The sequence below is a fragment of the Anopheles coustani genome, chromosome 2 (assembly GCF_943734705.1).
Source record: "Anopheles coustani chromosome 2, idAnoCousDA_361_x.2, whole genome shotgun sequence".
NCBI lineage: Eukaryota > Metazoa > Arthropoda > Insecta > Diptera > Culicidae > Anopheles > Anopheles coustani.
The window spans coordinates 84,291,155-84,318,281 of NC_071289.1; the positions used below are offsets into that span (position 1 = coordinate 84,291,155).

At 42.9% G+C, this 27,127-nt stretch overlaps 6 protein-coding genes across 6 annotated transcripts; 3 read left to right on the top strand and 3 right to left on the bottom strand.

Annotated features, from left to right (window-relative positions):
- Positions 1–599: 599 nt before the first annotated feature.
- LOC131266086 (calnexin-like) lies at positions 600–4,891 on the top strand. The gene is made up of 8 exons (XM_058268440.1): positions 600–780; positions 924–1,305; positions 1,383–1,775; positions 1,838–1,971; positions 2,051–2,639; positions 2,705–2,845; positions 3,395–3,514; positions 3,613–4,891. The coding sequence occupies exons 2-8, from the start codon at positions 1,177–1,179 to the stop codon at positions 3,946–3,948; spliced, it is 1,842 nt and encodes a 613-aa protein (XP_058124423.1). The 5' UTR covers positions 600–780; positions 924–1,176; the 3' UTR covers positions 3,949–4,891.
- Positions 4,892–5,495: 604 nt separating this feature from the next.
- LOC131266087 (protein lethal(2)essential for life-like) lies at positions 5,496–6,324 on the bottom strand. The gene has a single exon (XM_058268441.1). It carries the CDS (start codon positions 6,189–6,191, stop codon positions 5,526–5,528), a length of 666 nt encoding a protein of 221 aa, XP_058124424.1. The 5' UTR covers positions 6,192–6,324; the 3' UTR covers positions 5,496–5,525.
- Positions 6,325–12,267: 5,943 nt separating this feature from the next.
- Positions 12,268–13,133, top strand: LOC131265953 (protein lethal(2)essential for life-like). The gene has a single exon (XM_058268267.1). It carries the CDS (start codon positions 12,427–12,429, stop codon positions 13,027–13,029), a length of 603 nt encoding a protein of 200 aa, XP_058124250.1. The 5' UTR covers positions 12,268–12,426; the 3' UTR covers positions 13,030–13,133.
- Positions 13,134–15,818: 2,685 nt separating this feature from the next.
- On the bottom strand, positions 15,819–16,674 carry LOC131263133 (protein lethal(2)essential for life-like). The gene has a single exon (XM_058265288.1). The coding sequence runs from the start codon at positions 16,509–16,511 to the stop codon at positions 15,888–15,890; it is 624 nt and encodes a 207-aa protein (XP_058121271.1). The 5' UTR covers positions 16,512–16,674; the 3' UTR covers positions 15,819–15,887.
- A 451-nt stretch (positions 16,675–17,125) lies between these two features.
- LOC131263131 (protein lethal(2)essential for life-like) lies at positions 17,126–17,888 on the top strand. The gene has a single exon (XM_058265286.1). It carries the CDS (start codon positions 17,235–17,237, stop codon positions 17,871–17,873), a length of 639 nt encoding a protein of 212 aa, XP_058121269.1. The 5' UTR covers positions 17,126–17,234; the 3' UTR covers positions 17,874–17,888.
- Positions 17,889–20,142: 2,254 nt separating this feature from the next.
- On the bottom strand, positions 20,143–23,795 carry LOC131265195 (protein lethal(2)essential for life-like). The gene is made up of 4 exons (XM_058267457.1): positions 23,579–23,795; positions 22,794–23,180; positions 21,113–21,260; positions 20,143–20,768 (listed from the first exon to the last, which is right to left on the bottom strand). The coding sequence occupies exons 1-4, from the start codon at positions 23,793–23,795 to the stop codon at positions 20,732–20,734; spliced, it is 789 nt and encodes a 262-aa protein (XP_058123440.1). The 3' UTR covers positions 20,143–20,731.
- Positions 23,796–27,127: the final 3,332 nt, after the last annotated feature.

A 27,127-nucleotide genomic window follows, 5' to 3' on the forward strand; every position in this document is an offset into this window, starting at 1 on the left:
GAACATCTGCCGCGATTATCGCAATTTACACAGAATCTATGAAATAAACTGTTATTTTTTATATTTTTTACATTTTTTCCGATGCTTTTTATATAGTTGTGTATGCAAAAGCTTTGACTAAAATGATTTTGCTAGCGAGCTAAATTTAAATGTAGCTTCCCGACTTGAGTCTTTAAACGCAGAACCGCTTATCGTCACAGAAGTCAGCTACGACGTTTGTTCTAGTGGTGGGAAAACTGAATCTCTAAAGGGATTCGAATCTTTCGATTCAAATCCATTCTGAGATCCGGATCTTCGAATCCGAGTCCCAATCCATCATATCATGCGTGCCTACCAAATTTACCGATCTTTCATATTATTTGTGACTTTAACAATTGTACAATCAATGATTGAATTAGTCAGAATCGAATCAAATCGCGTCCCAAAACAATCAAATCTGATTCGAGTCCTAATCGAATCAAATCTTTAGAATCCGTCAGATGGGATTCGAATCTTTAGAATCTGTCAAATGGGATTCGAATCTTTAGAATCCGTCTAGGGATCGAAGCTTCGAATCTTCCGAATCAAGATTCTGCCAACACTAGTTTGTTCGTCGGCGACGTTCTACGGAAAAAGTAGCACGGAAAATCAGAAGAATTTTATTTACATTCGTCAGTGAAAAGTAGAGTAATTGCTCTCGGCAGGAAGATTACCGACTTCCGTCGGCCCTAGTCATTCCGTTGCTACCCAGCTTTTACAAAACATATCCGAATCCGTCGCCTACAAAGCAGCGATTTTAAGGTAACTGGAATATGTAGAAATTTGTTAAATATTGTGTCTGTGCCATTTTGGGGTGGTTTAATTCGATTATATGTAGAAAAACGAAGCCTACAAAGTGTGATACGGTAGTAAGCGAGGTCTGTTTTGTTCTTTTCCTTCTACAGGCAGTTGAGGCAGGGAAGCGGGTTAACAAACTCTCACCCCACCCCCTTGCATCCGCAATTTATCGTCACGAGTGTGCCGGTAGACACTGAACAGTAGGCCGTAGAGATCATGCGCTCATAGTTTTGTCATACGTGTACTAATCGAATTTGTGTGTTCATTGAAGTTGGTCGTCATTCGGTTCTGAGGATAGGTTGGATTTTAGTAGGGCAATCAGCGCAGTAAGCCAAAGCTGTCGACATAGTCTACACAAGCATGATGAAATTGCACAGGCCTCGGTGGTCGGCACTGCCGTTCCGAGCCGTTTTACTGTGTGCCGTACTGGTGTTAAACTGTTCCACTGTTTACGGTGACGATGAAGGTTCTGCGGATGTTGAAAACGCGGTAGGTTTCGGCAGTGTGATGCAAGTAAACGGCAGCTGAAATGGTAATGAAATAAATATCATTTTACTTATCCGTAGCTTTCGGAGGATGCGGAGCTGTACGTAACGCCGAAGGTCGATGCATCTCGTGTGTACTTTGCAGAGCATTTCGACGATCTCTTTGACGATGTAGAAAAACGGTGGACCAAGTCGAAAGCTATAAAAGATGACGCAGCCGAAGAGGTGGCCAAGTACGATGGCGAATGGTCCGTGGAGCAACCACAACGGCCTATCCTATCGAACGACTTCGGTCTGGTGTTGAAATCAAAAGCAAAGCATGCTGCTATATCATCTCGTCTCAATCGCCCCTTTGTGTTCAATGAAAAACCACTGGTCGTGCAGTACGAAGTGAATCTGCAGGAAGGGCAAGAATGTGGCGGATCCTACATAAAACTGCTTTCAGCTGGAGACGAAACGAAAGATTTGAAGAATGTAAGCACACGAACGGGTAACATTTGAGTATGGGTAGATTCAGATAGTCATTTTTCTTTCAGTTTCACGATAAGACTCCATACACCATCATGTTTGGGCCGGATAAGTGCGGCAACGATGTTAAGCTTCACTTCATCTTCCGCCACGTGAATCCTGTGAATGGTACCATCACCGAGAAACATTGCAACAAGCAGAAGTAAGTAAATAGTGTGTGTGTCCTGCATTATTATTTTGAGTATGTTTATTTTACTTTTACTTCTGTGTTATGTTTTTAGGGACAGACTAGATGACCCTTTCAAAGATAAACGACCACATCTATACCAGCTGATCGTACGCCCGGATAATACGTACACAATAAACGTGGACCATAAACCCATTAATGAAGGATCGCTCTTGACCAGTTTTACACCAGCCGTGAATCCTCCGGCCGAGATTGACGATCCTGAAGATCGTAAGCCACAAAACTGGGACGATCGTGAGAAAATACCGGATCCGGACGCAACCAAGCCCGACGACTGGAACGAAGACGAACCGGCGCAGATCGCGGATCCGAAGGCTTCCAAGCCTGCCGGTTGGCTCGACGATGTCGAGGAAATGGTACCTGATAGCAATGCCGTTAAACCAGACGACTGGGATAACGATATGGACGGCGAATGGGAACCTCCGCTCATCCCGAACCCATTGTGCGAGAAGGCGGTCGGATGTGGTCTGTGGAAACCGCCGATGATTGCTAACCCGAGCTATAAGGGCAAATGGCGTCCGCCGCTTATTGCCAACGTCAACTATCAGGGCAAGTGGGCTCCGCGAAAGATACCGAATCCAGACTTTTTCGAGGATTTGACTCCCTTCCGGATGATTTCGATTGTAAGCGTGAACTGCAACTGGTGATGGAGTAGAGCTTGTAAGAAAATGTGTTTGTTTTGTTTTAGGCTGCCGTCGGTATTGAAATTTGGTCGATGTCGAATGATATTCTTTTCGACAATATTCTCATAAGTGATGATGTGGCCGTTGCTGATGAATGGGCTGCGCAAACGTTTGATCTCAAAGTTAGGACGCTCGATCGGCAAGCGGTAAGTTGAAAGTGGTAGACGATTTATAATATTCATCATAAAAGTGACAACAAAGACAACTTTTACAAAAAAGGATAAAAAAAACTATGCTATTGGCATCTAAACTACGAAGTGTAAAGGAAGTTACAAATTGAATTTTCTGGATAGAAAACTGTTTTAGAATTATTTGTCATATGGTTTACATGATCTGAATGACCTTCTTTGTCATATGTATACGAATACGTGCAGCAAACACTTTGGGATCGTACGATGAAGTATATCAACTACAAGCCAGCGTACTGGACAGCTTATTTCGTGTACTGTTCAATTCCATTGATTGCCTACGTCTGGTTTCTATGGTCTCGTCGAGATAAAGAGGTTTACAATTTTTTACTGACTTTCATTAAAATTACCCGTTTTTGGCTTGTGTAAAAGTATCCCGGTCGCAGGTCCTCTGACCACACTGTTTAATTTAATCATCGCTTTCCCGTAGGTCGAGACGTAGTTCCTATGAAAGTATTGCTTGTTCACTCCCAACATATTTTCCCTTTGGCCAATTTCCCTCTACAGGAAACAGTCGTCTCCCGTGTGCTGAAGTACTGCAATAACAACCCATGGATGTGGGCAGTGTTGGTAGTGGTCGTAGGTTTGCCAGTTGCGCTCATGATTTATTTCTTGTGCTTCGCCAAGGTAAAACTTTCCCGCTAGTTAATGTTGCAACATACTTTTTATTCGTCACAAAGCTAACCAATTATTTTGCTACCAATGTGTAATGTCAACTCTAACAGGCTGATGCGAAGGCAGAAGTTGGACGTAGGAAGAAAATGGAAGACAGTCCAATACCTTCGGGCGAGCATGAGGACGAAGAACTCAAACAAGACACCGATATGCCGCCATTGCTACGATCCACGAGCAGTGCTGATGGATCGTCCAATGCTGAAGTCGACGATGATCAGGACGATGAGGATGACGAAGCTGAAGAGGAGGACGACGACGAGGAGGTGGAACTTGCACCGGAGGTAACTGCACGGGAAGAAGAAGCATCGTCTAGTGACGCACCGGTAGATAGTAAGTACGTAGAAGGCGGCGAAGGTGTTAAAAAAAGAAAAGCCCGGAAGGATTAGAAAGCGAGCGAAACAATAATGATCAGAATGCAAAATTGTAACAGGGAGAGTCCGTGATGGGGGGATGCCTGCATTGATTTGAGAAAAACGGATATTTACAGGATAAAACCCCATATTTTCCGGAGTGTTTCAAAGTACAGGAACAGAAAAAGGCATGTTCTTGGTTTTGTGAATCTACCATTTTTTTCATTATTGGGATAGATGTGTGAAATGTTTTTGATAAAAAAACGGTGTATCATTATCGGTAACCAAACTTTCTTCATTGTCATATCTATTAGTAGTTGTGTGTTTCTCGATACTCGTCTAACATTCAACTGATGAGTCAGAAACAATTGCATTTTTATCAAAGATTTGTTGTTTTGTGCTCATTCCATATATTGTATTTGGGCTATGATTTTTTATAACTATATTATTCAACCGCTATTTTCTTTGGTACATTAGAAACTGCGTACGTGAGCAATAGCGATTTAGGAACAAGTATGAAAAAACACCCAAATATCTTGAACAATAGATATGAAATGCACCAGCTGCAATGCATCAGCTTTGCAAGGTGCAGAGGAGATAGAAATTTAACAGGCGATGTCGGTGTTTAAAGACTCTAGATAACTAGCAAACAGCTAAGATAAAAACAAGAATGATAAGCTGGTACATTCTCTCGAAAAGGAAGAAAATGCGTACTTCATACAGCACACATAGAAACCGACAGATAAATCTGCGAATAATGAGAAATTAAAAAAAACCAAAAGCTATAACACATTGCATTTCCATTATTCTTTATTCTGCAAATTTAGGTAGGTTCGTTGGTGAGCTTTATTGTCAGTCCAGGATAAAAAAAATAATAAGACACGATAGCAAAGATTAAAAAAAAAAATACACCCAAACGTCCTCATGCATCTCATGCAGCATTCGCCTGGTGTGGGGATTTTATTTTAGCTAGTATCCTGTTTATCTTACATTTACATACTATCTCATATTTGGTGTGCATACCATTTCGGTACGTCAGTTAGTGTGGTTTTTAGGTTTATTTAGTAACAATCTCACTCTAGAACAAAAATGCGTCCGTGTTTGTGCGTGACTGCATGGCACCGATGAGAGTAGAATTGAACGGTATCTACCGACGGCATTGAAGTGACATGGAACGTAAATAAAACAAATATAAAAGAAACATTACCAATCTCTAGTTTAGTTTTTATCCAGTTGCATGATGATAGGCCTTCGAGTTGCCTGGTGGGAGGGAATTACACTTATTATGCGGACATCAATTCACTGCTTCCGCATTTACACTGCTTTTAGGCCACTATTGGAGGTCATTGGTCCCAAGCGTTTGTAATGCACACGACTGTCGGCCATCCGATTTGGAGTAAATTAGTGAGTGAAGTAACAAATAAAAATATCGAAAAATGGATTCGATATTACTGGACCATGTTAACGCATATGCTTGTAAATGTCCGATTGATACAAATTTCCAATCGATTTTGAAATACACAACGAAAAAAAAACACAGTTTGACAATTTGTATGTAACTTTATAATTTTATTAAACTTACAGTTAAAATAAATTACATTCGATCATCAGACTTAAGATTCCATCTTCTCCCCTTCGGCCTTAGCTTTTCCATTTTCTTTGGCAGAGTGTCCGCCCTCCAGCTTCTTCATGGGCTGACCGGTGTGCGTGATTGGAATGGCTCTTTCCTCCTTCTTCTCGATCTCCTTCTTAGGACAAGTGATGGTCAGGATGCCGTCGGAGGAAAGCGAGGACACGATATCGTTTTCGTTATGGCCGTTTGGTAGCATGTATCGCCGTACGAAGTGTCGCGAGATGTAGCCATGCTCATCCTGTTTCTCCTCATGCTTGCCCTCGACCACAACGCTCTTGTCCACGTACTTCACCGAGATTTCCTCCGGCGAGAACTGCTGCACGTCCAGGTTGATTTGGAATTTGTCGTTTGTGACGTTCACCGTCGAGCCGCTGTCTCGTTTAGTGGCCACGCAGGAGCTGTGCCAGGGCCGGTTGTAGCGACCCGGTTGCTGATTTTGATGAATACGATGCAAGGGATGATGACGGTGCTGATGTTGTTGATGAGCTCTGTGCTGCAGAATTCCTGTTGCGGCGGCCAATGCGGTAAGCAGGTCATCGTCATTGGCTGCACTTCCAAACTGCGGATCCATCAAACGACTTGCTCGAAACGGACGATCAAACTCATCGTCCCACCAGTTGCGATAGAAAATCGGAATGATTGCCATTTTGCACGACACAATGTCTTCACTTCTTACTTTGAAATATTCCTTCACAATGCTTTCACAATTTCACAAACAAACTTCGATATTCCTCTACACGTTTTACCTTAGGAGTCGCTCGTTCAAATGATGCGTTCGTTGCGTCCGCACCTGCGATTATATATTGCGCGTGCCGGAGTTCATGAACACTACAGATGTTTCCCGAAATGTCGAGATCGATGAACTCACGGTTTCGAGAATGATGAGCGAACATTCAAAATGCTCAACGCCTTGTAGAATCGTCTAGAATGTTTTAGGAATATCGACAGCATACAAGAGCAACAAAGTAGGTTTAATGCAATTCAATTATTAATAAAAAGTGGATATTTTAAATCTTTAAATCTTTTTCTATTATTATATCTTTTCCGAACGCTTGTTGCGCGCGTACACATTTTTCTCACGAGTGAAATATTTCACATGCTTTTCAACCCCCAAGGAACTCACTACGCCTTTCGAGAATCATCCGCGTTGTTCGTGCGTCTAGCGCGTTCATCTATATAAGCGCCGCGATTTCGTTGGAAATTCATCAGTTTAATTCAAATCGTAGTCGCATGCTAGCAATTGTGTGCTAATCACTCTTGTTTCAACCACCGAGCAGTGCAGACGTGTTTGCAGCAGCCTACCTCCAGCATCCAGTGCAGTGAAAGTGCTTGTGAAAATCAGTCGTGTCTTCAGCTACCTGCCTCGAGCATACAGCTTAAAGTACCTGTGAAAGTGACTTTACCTGTGAGTGTGTACAAGTACCTGTGAGATTGAGAGTGACGAAAGTGAATCTCTGAAGGTGGAATTTTGGACGGACTTTAACATTGGTGTGGTGAAAAGAAAATTTTCTCCAAGTCACTGACACCCGCCCAGGATATGGCGGGTCATACACCGCCTTGGGGAGATCCTTCTCCCCGAGAAAATCAACGTGGACGCCTAGCACCGGAATGGATGGACCCGAAAGGAGTAAATGGCGAACTCCTCTACTTAATCCTGCAAGCACCAGAAGGACTCCAGCTGCCGAAAAACCCGTTCCTCATCAGCAAAAGTTTAACCAGCATTGTAGGCGATATGGAACCCTGCGCTCCGATCAACAAAGGAACCAGGTATTTATTAAAAACCAGATCTAAGAACCAATTTGACAAACTACAGACAATCACGCAGCTATTGGACAATACCCCCGTACTGATCACGGAACACCCATTTTTAAACCGCGTGCAATGTGTCATCACATGCCCGGAACTAAAAGGACTAACGGACGAAGAAATCCTGGAAAACCTAGTGGACCAAAAAGTGACAGCAGTTAGACGATTCCTGCGACGCAACAACAACGAAACAACGGAGACAAACTCTTTCCTGTTAACTATAGATTCAGTGCTCGTGCCCACAAACATCCGCATTGGACTACTACAAATAAAGACCCGGACCTACTACCCCCGACCCATGCAATGTTTTAACTGTGCCAAATTCGGTCACAGCAAAGCAAAATGCCCGTCGCCTGTTCCAGTTTGCTCAAACTGTAACCAGGACGCGCACGGCACTTGCAATGCTGCCCCGAAGTGCAAGAACTGTGACGGAGACCACAACTCTTTGAGTCGCTCCTGCCCAAGATATGTTGATGAACAAAACATCATCCATATCAAAGTGGACTGTGGAATCACATTTTTTGAAGCACGGAAACAGTACGAAGAACAAAACCGAAAATCAGTTAACAACCGACTTGACGCTTTGAAGAAAATCGACCCACGAGACCAACAAATCGCTGACCTTACTTCCTTGGTCGCAGCCCTCCAACTGCAAATAAAAACACTTACGGAAAAACTTGAACAAAACAACACAACCACCGAAACTGAAGACACTGAAGAATCCGACGAAGAGATGTCCACCGCGACATCTGACTCCGAAACTTCAAACTCCACCTCGAACAATACACAGGAACACGAAACGAAAACAACCCAAAAACGCAGAAACACCCGACCAAACTCATCCGAAGAAGACCTTCGCTTAACGAACAAAAAATCACAGAAACTTGCACCCAAACAAAGCGACACCCAAAACACTCCCAAAAAAGACACCAAAAAGAACAAAAAGCGGAACGGCTAACAAACACACACGAGTTAGACTCAAAGAAACGACCCTAGCAAGCCCCAAGACACATTCTAACGGACCTACGCTCTTAAACAAACTATCTGAATAAGAAAACAACCCCCTTTTTAAAAATGACAAACAAATTAGCACTACAATGGAACATACGTAGCATCAACTCGAATATTAACAACCTCCTACTTTTAATTGACAAACATTCACCGATTGTTATATCATTACAAGAAGCATACCCCCGAAGACACATAAACAACAATTACAAATGGTATTTCAAAGAATCCAATCCACCCCATCACAATGTCTGCCTAGGCATACACAAAGACTATCCTCACAAAACACTCAATACCAACACAGACCTCCCTGCCGTAGCAGTACAACTAAAATGCCCAATCAAAGCCACCTTCATCAGCATCTATCTCCAAAACCAAAACATTCCTAATCTCAACTCAAAACTACAAGACCTAATAGACAAAGTTCCCAAACCAGTCGTCTTTCTTGGAGATTTCAACAGTCATCATCCCATTTGGGGTGGTAGCCATATCACGCCACGGGGGAGGGTGATAGTTGATTTTTCCATCAGAAATGACCTCATAATTACCAATCCAAACAAACCCACCAGAATCTCATCACACAACGGACATCAAAGCACACTCGACTTGGCAATACTATCCTCCCAACTAACACAACAACTACAAACAGACGTAGAAACCGACACGTATGGCAGTGATCATTTCCCTGTCATGCTGCAACTTAACGACAATCCTTCCGAATCCCAACTTCGCCCAAAGTACATATATCAACAAGCCGACTGGATTGGTTACCAAAAGGAAATAGACTTTTGCACAACTTATCAACAAAACTGGACAGCAGAACAATTTACAAACCTTATTCAACAAACAGCAAATAGATTCATTCCCCAAAGTTCCAACAAACCAAGAAAACGACGCAACCCCTGGTGGAACGCGGACGTAGCCCAAGCCATAAAATCCCGTAGAAAAGCCCTAAGGATGCTCCGCCGAGCAACCAAAAACAACCCTCCAACAACCCCTCAAATCCTTGCTTTAGCAGAAACATATCGGACAGCCAACAAACATGCAAAAATAATCACAGAAAAGGCAAAAGAAGACTCTAGAGGACGTTTCGTTGAAGAAATAAACCCAGACATGACCTGTCAAGAAATGTGGCAACGGGTTTCTCTCCTCAACGGAACTTACAAAAAACCCAAACCAATCCTTTACCTGAATAACACGTACACCACAGACCCAGCAGTAATAGCAGAAACTTTCAACGAACACTTTTACAATACCTCGTCTACCCAACAATACTCAATCCCATTCCAAAGGACCAAACAGACAGCAGAACTCCACGAAATCAATTTTCCTACCCAAACGAACGCTCCCTACAACAAACCTTTCGACGCTGCAGAACTTACCTGGGCACTCTACAAGTGCAAAGGGAAGTCTGCAGGACCGGATGACATCGGCTACCCACTGCTTCAAAATCTACCCCATTCAGGAAAACTGACCCTCTTATCCATATACAACGACATCTGGCACACTGGCAATATACCTTCGAACTGGAAAAATAGCTTAATAGTCCCCATACCCAAACCAGACAAAAACCCACACGAAGCAACAAACTATCGCCCCATATCACTCTTAAACTGCGTAGGAAAAGTGCTAGAGAGAATGGTAAATCGTCGTTTGGTTTACATTCTCGAAAGCCAAAACCTGCTCAGCGACGCTCAGCACGCTTATCGTGCAGGGCGCGGTACAGAATCCTATTTCGCCTCATTAGAAACAATAATCCAGAAATCTTTTTCTAAAAACGAACAAATCTCCTGTGCAACAATAGACATCTCCAAGGCTTTTGATCGAGCATGGAGATACCCGATCTTAGATCAGTTATCGCGCTGGGGCATCGGAGGAAACCTTGCTTCCTTCATCTCCAGCTTTCTCTCAGACCGAACCTTTCAGACAATAATAGGAAACACCCGATCATCAGTAAGACAGTTAGAAAATGGTGTCCCTCAAGGCGCCATTCTCTCCCCTACACTATTCAACATCACAACACAGACACTTATAAACTCACTCCCAGAAAACATCACGCCACTCATATACGCCGATGATATCCTTCTGATAGCTACCGGCTCAACACCGAAACAAACACAACAATCTCTTCAGAAAGGACTCGACAAATTACAACAGTGGTCCCGCTTCACGGGCTACGACATTTCCCCTGAGAAAAGCAAAATTATCTGTTTTTCCCAATTTTCTGCCCGCCGCTCAAAACCACTATACATCAATAACTCCAGAATTCCTAACGTAACAAAAACCAAAATTCTAGGAGTAGTCATTGACTCAACTCTTAGCTTCATACCACACACTCAATATCTCCAATCTTCCACCAAAAACAAACTACAGCTGTTCAAGTATCTAGGCTGCGGTAAAAAGCGAGCTTCTCGCGAAACCCTGCTGAAGATCATGAACGGCTGGCTTGTTCCGAAAATACTATTTGGCGCCGAACTCTACTCTAGAGGCGGCCCTAACATCCAAAACAAAGTAGAGAAAATTTACAACCAGGCCCTGAGACAAATCTCAGGAGCTTTCCGCACCAGTCCCATACCTTCGTTAATCTGCGAATCCGGACAGCTCCCTTTCAGTCACATTTTACTCAATAGACTAGTATCAGCACAAGCACGACTCAACGAGAAAAATTTCCCAGCTCAGCCCCTCACCAACAGAACCAAAACCCTCTTCAAACAAATTACCACCAACGAACTCTTAGAAATAGAAAAACTAAACAGACTCAAAGACAGACCCTGGAACGCAACAAAACCCAACATAGACTGGACAATGAAAGACATTAAAAAGGACAACTACAATCCCACCATTGCTCAACAACTCTTCCAGCAGCTCATCAATGGCAAGTACAAAACACATCACCACATCTACACAGACGGTTCCGTTCAAGCGAATGAAACCGGATGTGGAATATACTCGGAAACTACATCTAGCAGTCTTAAACTCAATAATAATCTATCAATTTTCTCCGCAGAAGCTTTAGCCCTCCTAATAGCGGCCGATGAGGCCACAATAGACAACAAACCTAACGTTATATTTACAGATTCCGCAAGCGCACTTCAAGCAATAGAAAAAGGAACATCAAGACATCCCTACATACAATCCATAGACGAACACCTAGCCACTCGGAACATCACCCTTTGCTGGATACCGAGTCACATGGGAATCGCTGGAGACGAAGCCGCCGACCGATTGGCGAACGAAGGTCGAGCGAAACCGGACACCATCGAGACACCTTTCCCAAAGAGAGACCTCCTTCGCTGGGCCCAAGACGAAGTACGCTCATCTTGGGAACGCAAATGGAGATCGCTCATCGACGCCAAACTTCACAGCATCAAACCAACCACACTACCATGGAATGACACACCCAAACCACGCGACCAACGAATCCTCACCCGCATCAGAATAGGACACACCCGACTGACTCATAGCTACCTTTTCACGAAGAACAGCCCACCACCAATGTGCATCACCTGTGGATGCCAGCTCACCGTCAATCATATCATAGTTGAATGCAGAGCCCATACTACAGCCAGACAGCAATTCAACATCCCACCAAACCTAGAATCCGCCCTCAGCAACGACCCCACAAGCGAAGACAACATCATACAATTTTTGAAAGAAATTAAAATATATAAAGAAATTTAACAGAAAGGAAAGAATAAATAAAAATGAAAAACAAACCTAATCTTAAATTTAAATTAAGGCAATATTGTTCCCCTCCCCACCCAATCCTTTCCTTAAACTATCCCATGATTCCAAACATTTCCCTAATATGTAACTTTAATTTAAGATAGAGATGAATGTCGCCGTTAAGGCGCAAAATCTCTTTAATAAAAAAAAAAAAAAAAAAAAAAAAAAAAAAGTTTAATTCAAAGCAAGCGATAGAAAACAAGCAATCAAGTCAAACCAACCGATATTCGGGCGGAAATTCAGCGATAAGTTGTGAACCAAGTGACAGTGAATAATCGATTCTATTGCAATAACCAAAGTTAGAGTGATAATAGACAGAAGTATAGTAAAATCCAGTGAAAATGTCGATCGTTCCAATTTTCTTCCGTAACTGGTGGGACGACGAATGGGATCGTCCACTGTGGAGCTCCCGGCTTCTGGACCAGCATTTCGGAGGTGGTGTAAGTGCGGACGATCTGTTGAACGCCATGGCATCGGTCGCCGACTCCCACAGCCGCAGACTGCAACAGCAACAAAGCGCTGGACGCTACAACCGGCCCTGGCACAGCTCCTGCGTGGCCACTAAACGAGACAGCGGCTCGACGGTGAACGTCACAAACGACAAATTCCAAATCAACCTGGACGTGCAGCAGTTCTCGCCGGAGGAGATCTCGGTGAAGTACGTGGACAAGAGCGTTGTGGTCGAGGGCAAGCATGAAGAGAAACAGGACGAGCATGGCTACATCTCGCGACACTTCGTACGGCGATACATGCTACCAAACGGCCATAATGAAAACGATATCGTGTCCTCGCTTTCCTCCGACGGCATCCTGACCATCACTTGTCCTAAGAAGGAGATCGAGAAGAAGGAGGAAAGAGCCATTCCAATCACGCACACCGGTCAGCCCATGAAGAAGCTGGAGGGCGGACACTCTGCCAAAGAAGCTATGAATGTTAAAAACTGAAACAATTTATGTAATATGATTCACTTTCTGTAATTTGTAACTTAAGTTATTTATGATGCCAAGTATTCGTTAAAAATAAAGATTTCAAACAATTCCATTAAACACTTTATTTTCAAACTTTGGTTTCATAGTTGAGAAAGTGTACAGTAGTTTTAAGTGGTCTACAATGTTCCTGTCATTTAGTTAGGATAGCTAAGATTGTGAAGAATCAAATTAATAGCGCACTTTTTTTCTCTTTCATGTTCAACAATATTTTTTCAAATATTTCATGGTTGTTTACTTGGTTTCTACAGTTAGAGCATTTTTGTGCAAACTCGCTTGTTCAAACAAATTCATCTTCAACTTGTACCTTGTAAATATTTTTTAAGGCACTTAGTTATTTTAATCCCTCTTAAAACATAAAAATCCTTTGCGTTTCTTTCTTTCGGTGACCTTCTAAACCATTATGTTTACAGGAATAATACAAGAAAGTTAGCTACTAAATAAAATGCCACAGGCTGTTGGTTTTTCAGACTTAAAGTTTTAAGCTAAAGAAAAATAATAAGATTTAAAACAATCTGCATTCTTTGTCCATGCGGAGTCTATGTGAACCTAGTTTTGTGTTTTTATTTTACGGTGATTTCAGAGTTTTTTTTGTGTTTACTTCTTTTGTTTTTGTTTGATACATAATATCATGATACGTTTAACTTTCTTATTCGAATTGGTTCTACTAAGATTGCCTAATTACATTTATTTAAAAATATACAATAAACTTTACGAGTCACACCGATTAAACGGGTCCGGGATCCCAGTTTATATGCTAACTTGAACACAACCGCCGGGCAATGGATCACAAACACGCTTGTAGCAAGCTACTACAAGCCATATGTAGGGATGATTGATAAATTTCATGAGCCTTTTAGGGATAAACTTTGCAGAACAATATGTGTAAAGCTCGTAGAGTGATCGTTGCATCGTAATTCTCTGTGTAAGAGTATAAGTAATAGTAGTTCTATGTTCCATTTTCGACTCCACTGCCAAGTTTGATCCTGATATTATGTATCAAACAAAAACAAAAGAAGTAAACACAAAAAAAACTCTGAAATCACCGTAAAATAAAAACACAAAACTAGGTTCACATAGACTCCGCATGGACAAAGAATGCAGATTGTTTTAAATCTTATTATTTTTCTTTAGCTTAAAACTTTAAGTCTGAAAAACCAACAGCCTGTGGCATTTTATTTAGTAGCTAACTTTCTTGTATTATTCCTGTAAACATAATGGTTTAGAAGGTCACCGAAAGAAAGAAACGCAAAGGATTTTTATGTTTTAAGAGGGATTAAAATAACTAAGTGCCTTAAAAAATATTTACAAGGTACAAGTTGAAGATGAATTTGTTTGAACAAGCGAGTTTGCACAAAAATGCTCTAACTGTAGAAGACAAGTAAACAACCATGAAATATTTGAAAAAATATTGTTGAACATGAAAGAGAAAAAAAGTGCGCTATTAATTTGATTCTTCACAATCTTAGCTATCCTAACTAAATGACAGGAACATTGTAGACCACTTAAAACTACTGTACACTTTCTCAACTTGGGGGTCCGCGACAGCCGAGCGGTAGCGCCGGTTAGAAAATCGGCCCATGAGCGCCGGGGCTCACCACCTCGACGGCGTGGGTTCGAATCCCAACCGAGACCGGACCCTCCCCTGTACGAGAGGACTTGACTATCCACGTACAACAGGGAAACAAGTCTCGTAAGCCCTTAACGGGCAGGCATGACCATGACCAAGAGGTCGTTACGCCAAGAAGAAGAAGAAGAAGATAATATCATAATACGTTTAACTTTCTTATTCGAATTGGTTCTACTAAGATTGCCTAATTACATTTATTTAAAAATATACAATAAACTTTACGAGTCACACCGATTAAACGGGTCCGGGATCCCAGTTCATATGCTAACTTGAACACAACCGCCGGGCAATGGATCACAAACACGCTTGTAGCAAGCTACTACAAGCCATATGTAGGGATGATTGATAAATTTCATGAGCCTTTTAGGGATAAACTTTGCAGAACAATATGTGTAAAGCTCGTAGAGTGATCGTTGCATCGTAATTCTCTGTGTAAGAGTATAAGTAATAGTAGTTCTATGTTCCATTTTCGACTCCACTGCCAAGTTTGATCCTATTTTTGGTTCAGGGCAACGACCGATGATATCCCCGATGAGTAAAGCATTTGTTTACTACAATATTGGGGAACGATCATGTAAGCTTTCATATGAAAATAGTAAGATCAGTAAAATACTGAAGCTAAGCTGTAATACGCTGCAAACAACAATATTTCTTCTTCTATCAATGATATTTAAAGAACAATACTTAATTAAGTTATTGTAATGCATAGCATACAACATTTTGCGACAGATTATACACATCTTCGGTGTTAAACCTACACGAAAGCCTAAAAATATATCCATTTATATGGAAGTGCATTCGCACAGAAAACCACAATCCATCGAACGTATGAAACCAAATGTCGCCCTTGTAGTTCAGTTTCTTCAATAAATAGATTAAAAATATCTGCCGAACAGCTTGCAAGGCCAATACTTTTCAACCACATAGCATCGGGGAATTGAAATAAAAAATTGATAGTTAATTTAAATGTGAACACTTGCAGCGAAACAAAAGCGACGATTGCCATTCTTTGATTAGAAATAACAAAAGAACTTTTTAACACGATGAAGTCTGTAAATAGATATGTATCAAATATATGTCGAATATTTGCAATTTTCAAACAAAATACAACGTAAAATGAAATGTTACGTAACAGTTTATTAAAATTATTCTTTTTATTGAAATAAATTACATTGTATCATCAGACTTAAGATTCCATCTTCTCCCCTTCGGCCTTAGCTTTTACATTTTCTTTGGCAGAGTGTCCGCCCTCCAGCTTCTTCATGGGCTGACCGGTGTGCGTGATTGGAATGGCTCTTTCCTCCTTCTTCTCGATCTCCTTCTTAGGACAAGTGATGGTCAGGATGCCGTCGGAGGAAAGCGAGGACACGATATCGTTTTCATTATGGCCGTTTGGTAGCATGTATCGCCGTACGAAGTGTCGCGAGATGTAGCCATGCTCGTCCTGTTTCTCTTCATGCTTGCCCTCGACCACAACGCTCTTGTCCACGTACTTCACCGAGATCTCCTCCGGCGAGAACTGCTGCACGTCCAGGTTGATTTGGAATTTGTCGTTTGTGACGTTCACCGTCGAGCCGCTGTCTCGTTTAGTGGCCACGCAGGAGCTGTGCCAGGGCCGGTTGTAGCGTCCAGCGCTTTGTTGCTGTTGCAGTCTGCGGCTGTGGGAGTCGGCGACCGATGCCATGGCGTTCAACAGATCGTCCGCACTTACACCACCTCCGAAATGCTGGTCCAGAAGCCGGGAGCTCCACAGTGGACGATCCCATTCGTCGTCCCACCAGTTACGGAAGAAAATTGGAACGATCGACATTTTCACTGGATTTTACTATACTTCTGTCTATTATCACTCTAACTTTGGTTATTGCAATAGAATCGATTATTCACTGTCACTTGGTTCACAACTTATCGCTGAATTTCCGCCCGAATATCGGTTGGTTTGACTTGATTGCTTGTTTTCTATCGCTTGCTTTGAATTAAACTGATGAATTTCCAACGAAATCGCGGCGCTTATATAGATGAACGCGCTAGACGCACGAACAACGCGGATGATTCTCGAAAGGCGTAGTGAGTTCCTTGGGGGTTGAAAAGCATGTGAAATATTTCACTCGTGAGAAAAATGTGTACGCGCGCAACAAGCGTTCGGTAAAGAAATAATAATAGAAAAAGATGTAAAGATTAAAAATTTCCACTTTTTATTAATAATTGAATTGCATTAAACCTACTTTGTTGCTCTTGTATGCTGTCAATATTCCTAAAACATTCTAGACGATTCTAGAAGCATTTTGAATGTTCGCTCATCGTTCTCGAAACCGTGAGTTCATCGATCTCGACATTTCGGGAAACATCTGTAGTGTTCATGAACTCCGGCACGCGCAATATATAATCGCAGGTGCGGACGCAACGAACGCATCATTTGAACGAGCGACTCCTAAGGTAAAACGTGTAGAGGAATATCGAAGTTTGTTTGTGAAATTGTGAAAGCATTGTGAAGGAATATTTCAAAGTAAGAAGTGAAGACACTGTGTCGTGCAAAATGGCAATCATTCCGATTTTCTATCGCAACTGGTGGGACGATGAGGTTGATCGTCCGTTTCGAGCAAGTCGTTTGATGGATCCGCATTTTGGAAGCGCAGCCAATGACGATGACCTGCTTACCGCATTGGCCGCCGCAACAGGAATTCTGCAGCACAGAGCTCATCAACAACATCAGCACCGTCATCATCCCTTGCATCGTATTCATCAAAATCAGCAACCGGGTCGCTACAACCGGCCCTGGCACAGCTCCTGCGTGGCCACTAAACGAGACAGCGGCTCGACGGTGAACGTCACAAACGACAAGTTCCAAATCAATCTGGACGTGCAGCAGTTCTCGCCGGAGGAGATCTCGGTGAAGTACGTGGACAAGAGCGTTGTGGTCGAGGGCAAGCATGAGGAGAAACAGGACGAACATGGCTACATCTCGCGACACTTCGTACGGCGATACATGCTACCAAACGGCCATAATGAAAACGATATCGTGTCCTCGCTTTCCTCCGACGGCATCCTGACCATCACTTGTCCTAAGAAGGAGATCGAGAAGAAGGAGGAAAGAGCGATTCCAATCACGCACACCGGTCAGCCCATGAAGAAGCTGGAGGGCGGACTATCTGCTAAAGAGTCGCAGCAGACTTAGAATTAAGAATAGTTTTTATTTCATAACTAATTTTACGATTAGTGTAAACATTTGAAATACGAATAAAATTCTTGTTAAACTGCTATCAAATTAATATTGTGTTTCGAATTAGATTTTCAATTTCGTGTTCATCTGTCATTTACAATAAATGGTACTTGTACGATATCGATTTGAATGATAAGATAAGTTGAGATTTTATGATTCCTAACTATAGCACAATTCAAATAGATTAGAAACAAGATAGATGTTTTTCAGAACCATGCCATGCGGTTCAATATTTCACTTGATATCGGCGCAGGGCTCTTTCAAACAAGTTGCATTCATGAAATATTGCATGAACATGCTGGAAATATTTCAGTTTCAAACAGATAGCGCGCCAAAAATGATTTTTAACGGATTATGCATATTGTAACAGGGTTTATTTAAGGTTTTAAGATTCACATTGGAAACAATGAATCGTGACACATTTGGCAGCCTCATTACTGGTAGACGGGAGTAGTACTGTCGATCAAACAAGTTTACTTGCGGAAAGGATACTCGTTTTCGTTTGCTACGAACCAGACTGATGCAGCCAATATCCAATCAATGTGTCCATAGTGAGTGACAATGCAATTTAACCAATTTCGGTACATTTCAATGGGATAAAATAATACGCCATGCAAAATCCTATGATCCCAGGAACGCCGGAAGCGCGAAAGTTACTTCACTACACTTCGCTTGAGCGACGGTTCAAGCGCGGCCTTCCAGGGAGACTAGGGCCAACTACTTTTTGCTCCACATTTCTGACATATCCGGGCTGGGCCTGTCTTTTCCTACATAGGCCACGTATGGAAAATGCGCCAAGAAGTTGGGTGAAACTCTCCCCGACTGTCGGGAGAAAGTTGCACGAGTCGTAGGGCAACCTTCCGCTGCACGTGCGCTGCAACAGTCGTTATGATTGATATTCCAAGGACGAACTGGCTGTCTGAGCTGAACTTTTCACCGCCCCATGTCGAGCCCTTCATAGGTTAGCCCTTTGGGTACGTATTTACTACTCGCCATGTCCGCTCCTTGAGCGCATCCGCGAGAGAAAGTTTGTTTGTTTCAGTTTGGTACGAAAGGCTCTACACACCACAATACGGGGCAGTAGGTAACACAGTAAAGTTTATAGGACATATTTGCAATTCTTAAAGACTGACGATGGCGTAAAGGTTGGCAGCCGTTCGCTTCAGACAGGAATCTTTCTTCCGTCCCCTTCCCTTTGAAACAAAACAAAAAAAAGGTTTGAGCTTCAAACCAAAAGGAAAAGGATAAGGACGGTACGCTGGGTTTGAGGAATGTGAACCTAGACATAGTTTTAAAAGGGCAGCAACGATTCACCACGCCAGCTGAGGGCTTGTCAAAATCGTTGGTCTTTAGGAGAACTGTACCAAATTGCGACGGATGCATGCTGTTCATTGTTGGAGCCCGTTTATGTCAAAAAACATGGGACGATGGTCGTTTAAATCACTTTCGAAACGACATGTCACGAAACAACATTTTTTAAAAAGCTTATAGAAGCGAAATAAGTTTAACATAAATTCTCAATTATAGTTTGTGAGAAAATATAAATAGTATTGCTTACAATCTACCAATCCAAGAAGAAAACTGTGGTCGAAGATGATCGTTTGAACAGAGGATAAGAAAAACTATAAACATTTTAACAATACATATATTTAACAGATTGTTAAACGTGGCCATTTGGTAGAATAAATTCAAATAAACCAGTTCTGTGTAATTCACTGTTTATGGTAATTCCCAGTTAATTGATTCAATATTAGTTCAAACATAACCGCTCTATACGGTTATCTCTATACGGAAAAAGAGAAAAAATAGTTTTTAACATAGTTTAATACAAAATTTTAAAACAATTTTTTCGCGTCTTATCACGATGAGCTTAGTTTTGTTCAGTAGCAGATAAAGTTAATAAGTTTTCTATACTTTTCCGCATACATTTACAACTCTCCCACAACAAAGTCGAAATTTCAATCAACTAAACAAAAACATCTTTCAAACGACGAGGCCCTTCGATTTTGATTTTTAACCGAGAGACCTTGAATCAATCGATAGGCACGCTATCTGGCCGCACCTACTTTTTTATTTCATTTTGAAGTACTCCATCCATTCCCTTGGTATTCGCAACGATTTTCCAAACAACATTTTCCAAATGGTCATCAATAATCAATAGATATGCTCGATTCGGGCAATAGGCATGGCATAGCAGGAGCATAATCGACAATACAACTGTCAGTTCGATTCAATTCGTAATTTCTTTTAGTTTTATTGGTATTAGTTTATTATTATTGCATGTTTCATACGCAAAACTACTCTAGTTGGGGCGTTTTTTAATCGGAATATGCCGCACAATCGAAACGATTTACAATAAAACTAACCGTTGCTGTCCTGTTGAAAAGGGGTTTTTTCCGAATTGGAGGTTGGAGGGTCGTTTTTTGGTCCGTGTTGGTCGAGCATCTACCATTCGAACCCCGTTTCCCATAACATACAACACCACATTTGTTTCTTTGTTAATTTTTCGCTAATGAATCACATCTTTAGTTGGTAACGTGGTTTACACTTATAAGGTTAGTTTTGGGGTTTGTTTTTGCAAACTTGAACAAAGTTATCTGTTTTGCAAACGCATTATCGATCGACCGGCGGTGTTTGCTGTGTCTGTGAACAACTTTTCCTCCCGAAGATGTGTGGTGCATCGTTCGCGGCTAAACACGTGCTACATTTCGTTGGTGCGTGGAAAATTGGGCGCAAAAAGTTATTGGAAACACATCGGCGCAGCTAGTTGCGGTCGAAGACGTTCTGATCGAGTGCAGTGGCGCACCATCTGGTTACTTGTAAGTCAAACAGCGTCGCGAACTGATACGACTAACAATTAATATGGTTGAGGAATAGTGAAAGAGAAACAAAACAGTTGACAGGCAAGAGAAGAAAAACAGCAAAAAGAATGTAAAACAAAAGAAAAAGAAGGAAACGAAAGAAAAAAAAGAAGAAAAAAACAGAAGAAAAAGGATCAAAACTCATGTAAACAAGCGTAGATCGGCTCGACTCGGTGGTGGAGGGTGGCAGTAGCAGAAGGCAGCACGGAGGCCCGGCAGTGTGGATGGAGCAAAAGACGTTTGTGTGACACAAGTAGTGCAACATCCGTGCAGCCGTTCCGTTCCACCGCCGGAGCGAGACCGAGGTTCGAGTGTGTGCGCGCCGGGATTTACTTCTTGTCCTCGATGGCCGGCTTTCCGGTGTGCCAGATGGGCACGTACTTTTCGACTTTCGGCGCCGGCAGCCCAATCCGCGGGGCGGTGACCGTCAGGACGCCGTCGGACGAGAGCGACGAGACGATCAGGTTGGCATCGTAGCCGACTGGAAGTAGAAGGAGAACCACAAACAGGATGGTTTAGCGGTGAACACAAGGTGGCGACACGCCAACATACGGTTTAAGATGGTTGAATTATGTGCAAGTGTAACAACGATATAAATGAAGAGTAAGGAAGAATGGCAAGTTCGGTAAGGACTGTAAAAGCAAGGAATGCAAAGTGTAAGTTGCATGGACTAAGAAGGCTTAAGGGGAAATATTTCTTCCAAATTTACTCATGTTTTGAATTATTATAAACTGTATTACACGCTCTTGAAATATTTTTTCTTGTCTTCTATTTTTGAGTTCTCAATTTGGAATTTTTTACTTTCTTAGGCATTATGTTGTAGTTTTATGATGTAGAGTATATGGCAGTGTTTGAAAATCTAAGTATCTAAGCCACTTGAAATTTGAAGTACACTTAGGGTAAGTGCTCCCATAGTGGTGCTAGTAATAACAGTGGTGGTAGTGGAATAAAATCCTAGCTCAAAGAAGGAATAAATGCAATAGCGTTATTTGTTCTAGTAAGAAATGTTCTTTATCTTCTACAGAGTATTAAAAAAATAAACCTTTCCACTCCGTAATAAATTAAGGCTCCAAATTGAATATTTTCCTACTAGGTTGTACTAATATGCTGGATTCCGTAAGAATTTATCAGGTATGCCATGATTTCCTTAAGGCTATAAATCACTGGAAAATGCTTTGGTATATGGGTAACTTGGCCGTTTTGCATGAAATACGCTTCAAAAACAAATTACAGTCGAAATATATTAAGCCTTTTACAAGTTTTTTTGTGGGCACTAAACAGACTTAAAATAGTTGTTCTCTACTGTAAATAGTACATGTTCAATTTTCAATTTACCAAGTATTTTTGTGCTTCTTAAATAAGGTAAAAGAAAATTAATAATCTGCAAAATAATTTGTCTTCAATCGAACTGTTATCGAGTGGTCAGAGTTGACAATCTATGTTTATAGTTAATTGAAATAACATACCCAACTTGGGTTCATCTACCATCGGTTGTACTTGTGGATGGCTCTCCGGTGCAAATCGATGACTTACCAATATAGTTCGTGCATGTAACCCATCAGTCCGTGTCGTTGGTCCGTTTTGTCGTCACAGACAAACACAATCGGTCGCAGGGAAACTGGCACACCGTCGGGCAACGGTCGGGCGTGTGATTCAAGTCTCAAGGACTACGAGCGACCCGCATATAGCGCATATTGTGCAATAGGGTAACGGCAGGCGACGGGAGATGAGCGTGAGTCATGTGCTTTCGCCGTCGGGATCGTAGAGATAAGCCCGACCAGAATAAATAGCACCTTTCTAAAGGAGGACCGTACCGAAATACCCTCGCCTCAGGTGATAGTCGCGCGGCGATCAGGTGCAGATGGGCAGGGGGATGATGACCATGATTGGAGGGGTGCAACGATGGTGCATATGCTATGGTGATGTGAGTGGTAAGAAAAAGATTGTGCCGGCTCGGGCTGGTGAAAATAGGAATCGATCGTTAAGCGGGCGGGGGAGATTGCGCTGTACTCACTTGGAACCAGGTAGCGGCGGGAGAACTGGCGTGCCACGTAACCCTGCTCGTCCCGCTTCTCCTCGTGCTTGCCCTCGATCGTGACGTACTTGTCCGTGCGGCGCACGGTTACCTCGTGCGGCAGGAACTGGTGCACGTCCAGCTCGATCTGGAAGCGGTTCGGATCGGTGTCCACTTTCGCGCCGACATCCCGCAGGCTGAAGTAGCGCCAGGGCCGGTAGAGGCTCGACCAGCGCAGCGGCGCCAGGGGTGGCGCACGCCAGAAGTCATCTGTCCCAAGGACCTCCTGCGTGATCGACTTCTCGAGGACGCGCGTGTACAGCGGTAGGTCCCAGTCGTCCCACCAGGTACGGTACTGCACCGGAACCAGCGACATCGTGGTGTTGGCTGAGGGGTTAAGCCTTCTAAATCTACAGAAAGTACAGAATCACAAACACCACGATTGGAGGTGAAATAAAACCACCGAAAAAAGTGTGCGCTATCGTGCTCCAATGCGAAGGTCCCGATGACCCTGCGTTCTGGCGGTCTCCTCCAATGAAAAAATCCTTTCCTGAAAGCGGACGCTAAACTGTCAACCAGGTGCAGGGCAAGCCAAGGGTACATTTTTGCAAAGGGGAAAACACCCCGAGTTCCACTCGTAAACTATTCGTAAGCTCCATGGTCGACCTCTGGCTGATAGTGCAATTTATCGATTTAACACTGTCACGCCGGATTATGCCGATTATAAAAATAGGCAGTTCGGTGCTATCGGGCTGACGTCCTCTCGTTTCCTTTGCTCCCTTTACCTTTACTCCCCAGCTTAACGGATGTTCGAATTTTATTTTCCTGATAGTTCGCGTCCTTCGGTTCGAGTCCGCCAGCGACGGATTGGTTCGCATACCAAGTGCCGATACCGAGTGCGCGAATTTCGTTCGAAGGGCACGTTAAGAAATGGGTACGGTTCAGAAAATTCACGACTTCACCCTGCACTTGGACTTTGATTGTAAGCAACGGACCGTTCATAATTGGTAGCACATTTTCGGCAGCAGCAATGCCAACTGCGATTGAAAAATTACCCTTGGCGTGCTCTTGGCCACGGACCGTTCAAGAGCAAGGATATTTTACTGCCAAATTATAGACCTAAAAACGAACTGTCTGTTTTCATTAACGGGTTTTGCCTGCTTTTGAATTTTCACTGCCAACTTGATGTCTCAATATCAGTAATTAATAATTTTAGTCCCCGAATGATGGTCTGGAACTTTCTCTCTTGTTTTACTTTTCGTTTCCCTTTCTGCCACGTTCTATTATTCACGGTTCCTTGAGTATTAAAACGCCAGTTATTTCTGGACGACTTCCAAATTGGCTTGATATTGATCTCGGATGAAGGGCACCGTCTACTACGCATCGTAATTGCGCGTTGCAATATTCTACACTTACTGCGGTCTACTTACTGGATGCAAGAGTTAACGCTGCCGATGAACGCGTCTGCTTGGCGCTTCCTGAGCGGATGTGCGAACCGGAAAGCGAAAGGACGAACACTGAACCTCGCGAAACACTTTCACCGACGTCGAAGACTTTTGGCAGCTGAACCCGAGCTTTGCCTGCGTCAGCGGTGAATCAATCCTTCAGGCAGGACCAACGGAAGGGTCTTTGACACGTTGCGGACTCTCGGGGGGGATTACCGATGGGGGGCGGGGAACGAACGCGAGCGAGCGCCAGCGAAGGGTTTTGCAAAAGTTGAACCGTTTCCAACGAGCGCGTCGACGCGACTATGCGGCTCGTGGCGGATGGATTTGAATTTTGTTTTGATTTCGCGAGCAGCTCACCTGGCCACCCAACAACCCTTCCCCCTTTGATTCACACCCTTCCTCCTACGTGGAACGATTTTTCCGTCTCGAGCTCGCGTGTTTCGTTCGTTGGAACGTCGGTTGGAGCGCGAAGAGACGGAGGCAGTGCGGGATGACTGCGAATGGGGGTTTGGCTCGTTAATCTGGCCACCGTGTCCCCTCGCCACCCACCGTTGTTGAGCCAAACCGAAGGGTTTGTTGATGCTCGGACGAAGCAGTGATTTTTGGCTTGTGCGCCCTTTTTCTCCGTTTGTTTACAACAGCACCCTTTGTGGGGGAGGTGTATGGAGGGCATGGAAAGCGGGCGGGAGACCAATAACCACAACCACAGCCACATTTGGGTATCACATAATGTCAACTGTACCCTAGAGTAGCCGCGCGTGGTAAAGGTACCGATTATGTTTAATTAGTTATCATGTAATGTCTGATACACACTTATTATTTTTATCGAAGAGTTATATAAGAGAAAAGATTAAATTGTAAGTAAAACTGATGCAGGTTTAGTTAATAATAAAGATTCTGTGTGTATTTTTAATCGTATGTATTCGCGTAAGGAAATTACAACACACTTACAAACTCACCAATTGCAAGCGATCTACACAGCAAATAAAAGACATAGCGTTCGATTTTGTTAGGAAGATATCTTGGGAAAAAATCAAACAATTTATTGCTCCTCTTGTTTCAGCCCAGAAATAAATTTAACTAGGAAAACATATTTGTTTCTACGCAACGTGAAACTATGATTCGGCCTAGAACTAGCTCGAAAACGAATCCAAAGCTTAACACGTTGAATCCAAAAAAACATCATCCAGAAATGGGTGCCAGCAGCAATTAGTTCTAAAAAGTTTTTGACCCATAAATAAATGAAAATACAACATAAAAAATATAGTAATATTAAAAAAAAGTTCTTTGAGAAGCTAAGTCGAAAACCGTCAGTTTAACAAATGTTATGAACAAATTTAATTAAAAAATGATGTACTAGAAAAGTGTGCCAAAAACACATGGCAGTCAACGTTTTAACGGTTATCGGATTGGAAAGAGTAAAAGTTGCGCTTTGTAAACTCTGCTGTAGCATTACTACAGGCACGCAGGAACAACCGAAAGAACGACGTTGGGGTAGGATGACCCGCGCAGTTTTCGGTGTCTTCCCGTAGGAAATATTGGAGCAGCGCAATCGATCGCGCAACAATGGCGTTTGGGGTGCAATCAACCGTGACGATGACATTCGCAAGCGGGGACTCCAAGGTTACCGGGCAGGCTGGTGGAGGGGCGGCCGGTGCCCTGAAAAAGGGCACAAAAACCGGGCGCTGCCGGAAGCGCAAAACAGGGTGCGGGATACTCGCGGGAACAGGTACGAAACGGTGCCGAACGCGATGGTCGGCATAATCGGAACCGCACTTCCGCGATGGAAGCTTGTCAGCGTTAAGCGTCGGGGTTAACGCTTTGTATGGTATTGTTATTTTGCTCGTGCACACACGTGTGTCCCTGTGTGCGTGTGTGGGTGGGTGGGTGTGATGCGTGGGCTACGGCGCGATCGCGATTCTTCCCCCCCCCCCCCCCACCACGTCCCTCGCTAGATTCGTTTAAATTTGCGGACACGTGGTTCTATTTTGTGTAACACCACATCGGCCTTTCGGCGCAAAATACACACCGCTCATTGTTGCGATGGCCATAAAAGGGAACATCTGTGTTAGGCGGTCAGCTGGTTGCCATTCGACAACCGGCCGGACAATCGGTAGCGAGTGGAATTCTGACCAAGCCGAGCGATGGGGCTGATTAAGGTGCATTCAACGAACAACGCGCGATTGTTCCGGCGGATGATCGATTGGTTTTCCGGACGTTTCAATTTTACAAACTTTGAAGGAATGTCGTACATTCCAAAAAGGGTCACATTTTGCAAAACTGGGTATTCAATCGGTTACAATCAATATGATCGAATAGGAAGATCAAACTGTAGCTTGAACATCTCCAATCCCCTCGGCTAGCGGAGTATCGTATCATTTCACGGATGAAAGTGAGCACGTCGTTTCTCACAGCAACCTGCTCATCGGGAGGAAGAACGAATTTCAATTCACTACGCTGGTATAACAGAACTAAAACGTGGTGAGAAAGGAAAATCTATTTTTGTATTGCACTATGAGTAGTTCGAAGGATAAAAATCGGTATACAATTTGAAACAAAAAAAAAAAAAACAGGTTGAGTTCATTTTATTTTATTTTAAGGGTTTTTGAATGAAAGTACATGGTTGAAGGTAAAAGAATAGGGAAATAATGTTATTTTTATCCTGAACAATTGGTAAAGTTATTTCCATCCTTCAAACATGTTAGATTGTCATAAGATTTTTTAGCGTTGATTAAAAAATAGCTTTCCTCACTTTCAAATATCATGTAGGTTTTTTTTCGAAATCAAATCTTTTCCAAAACATGTTGGATGTTTCTTAGCACCTGCAGCAGAGCCATAGAAACACCGCCCCTTTACAACCGGGGAACCAACAGCTAACAAGCATTC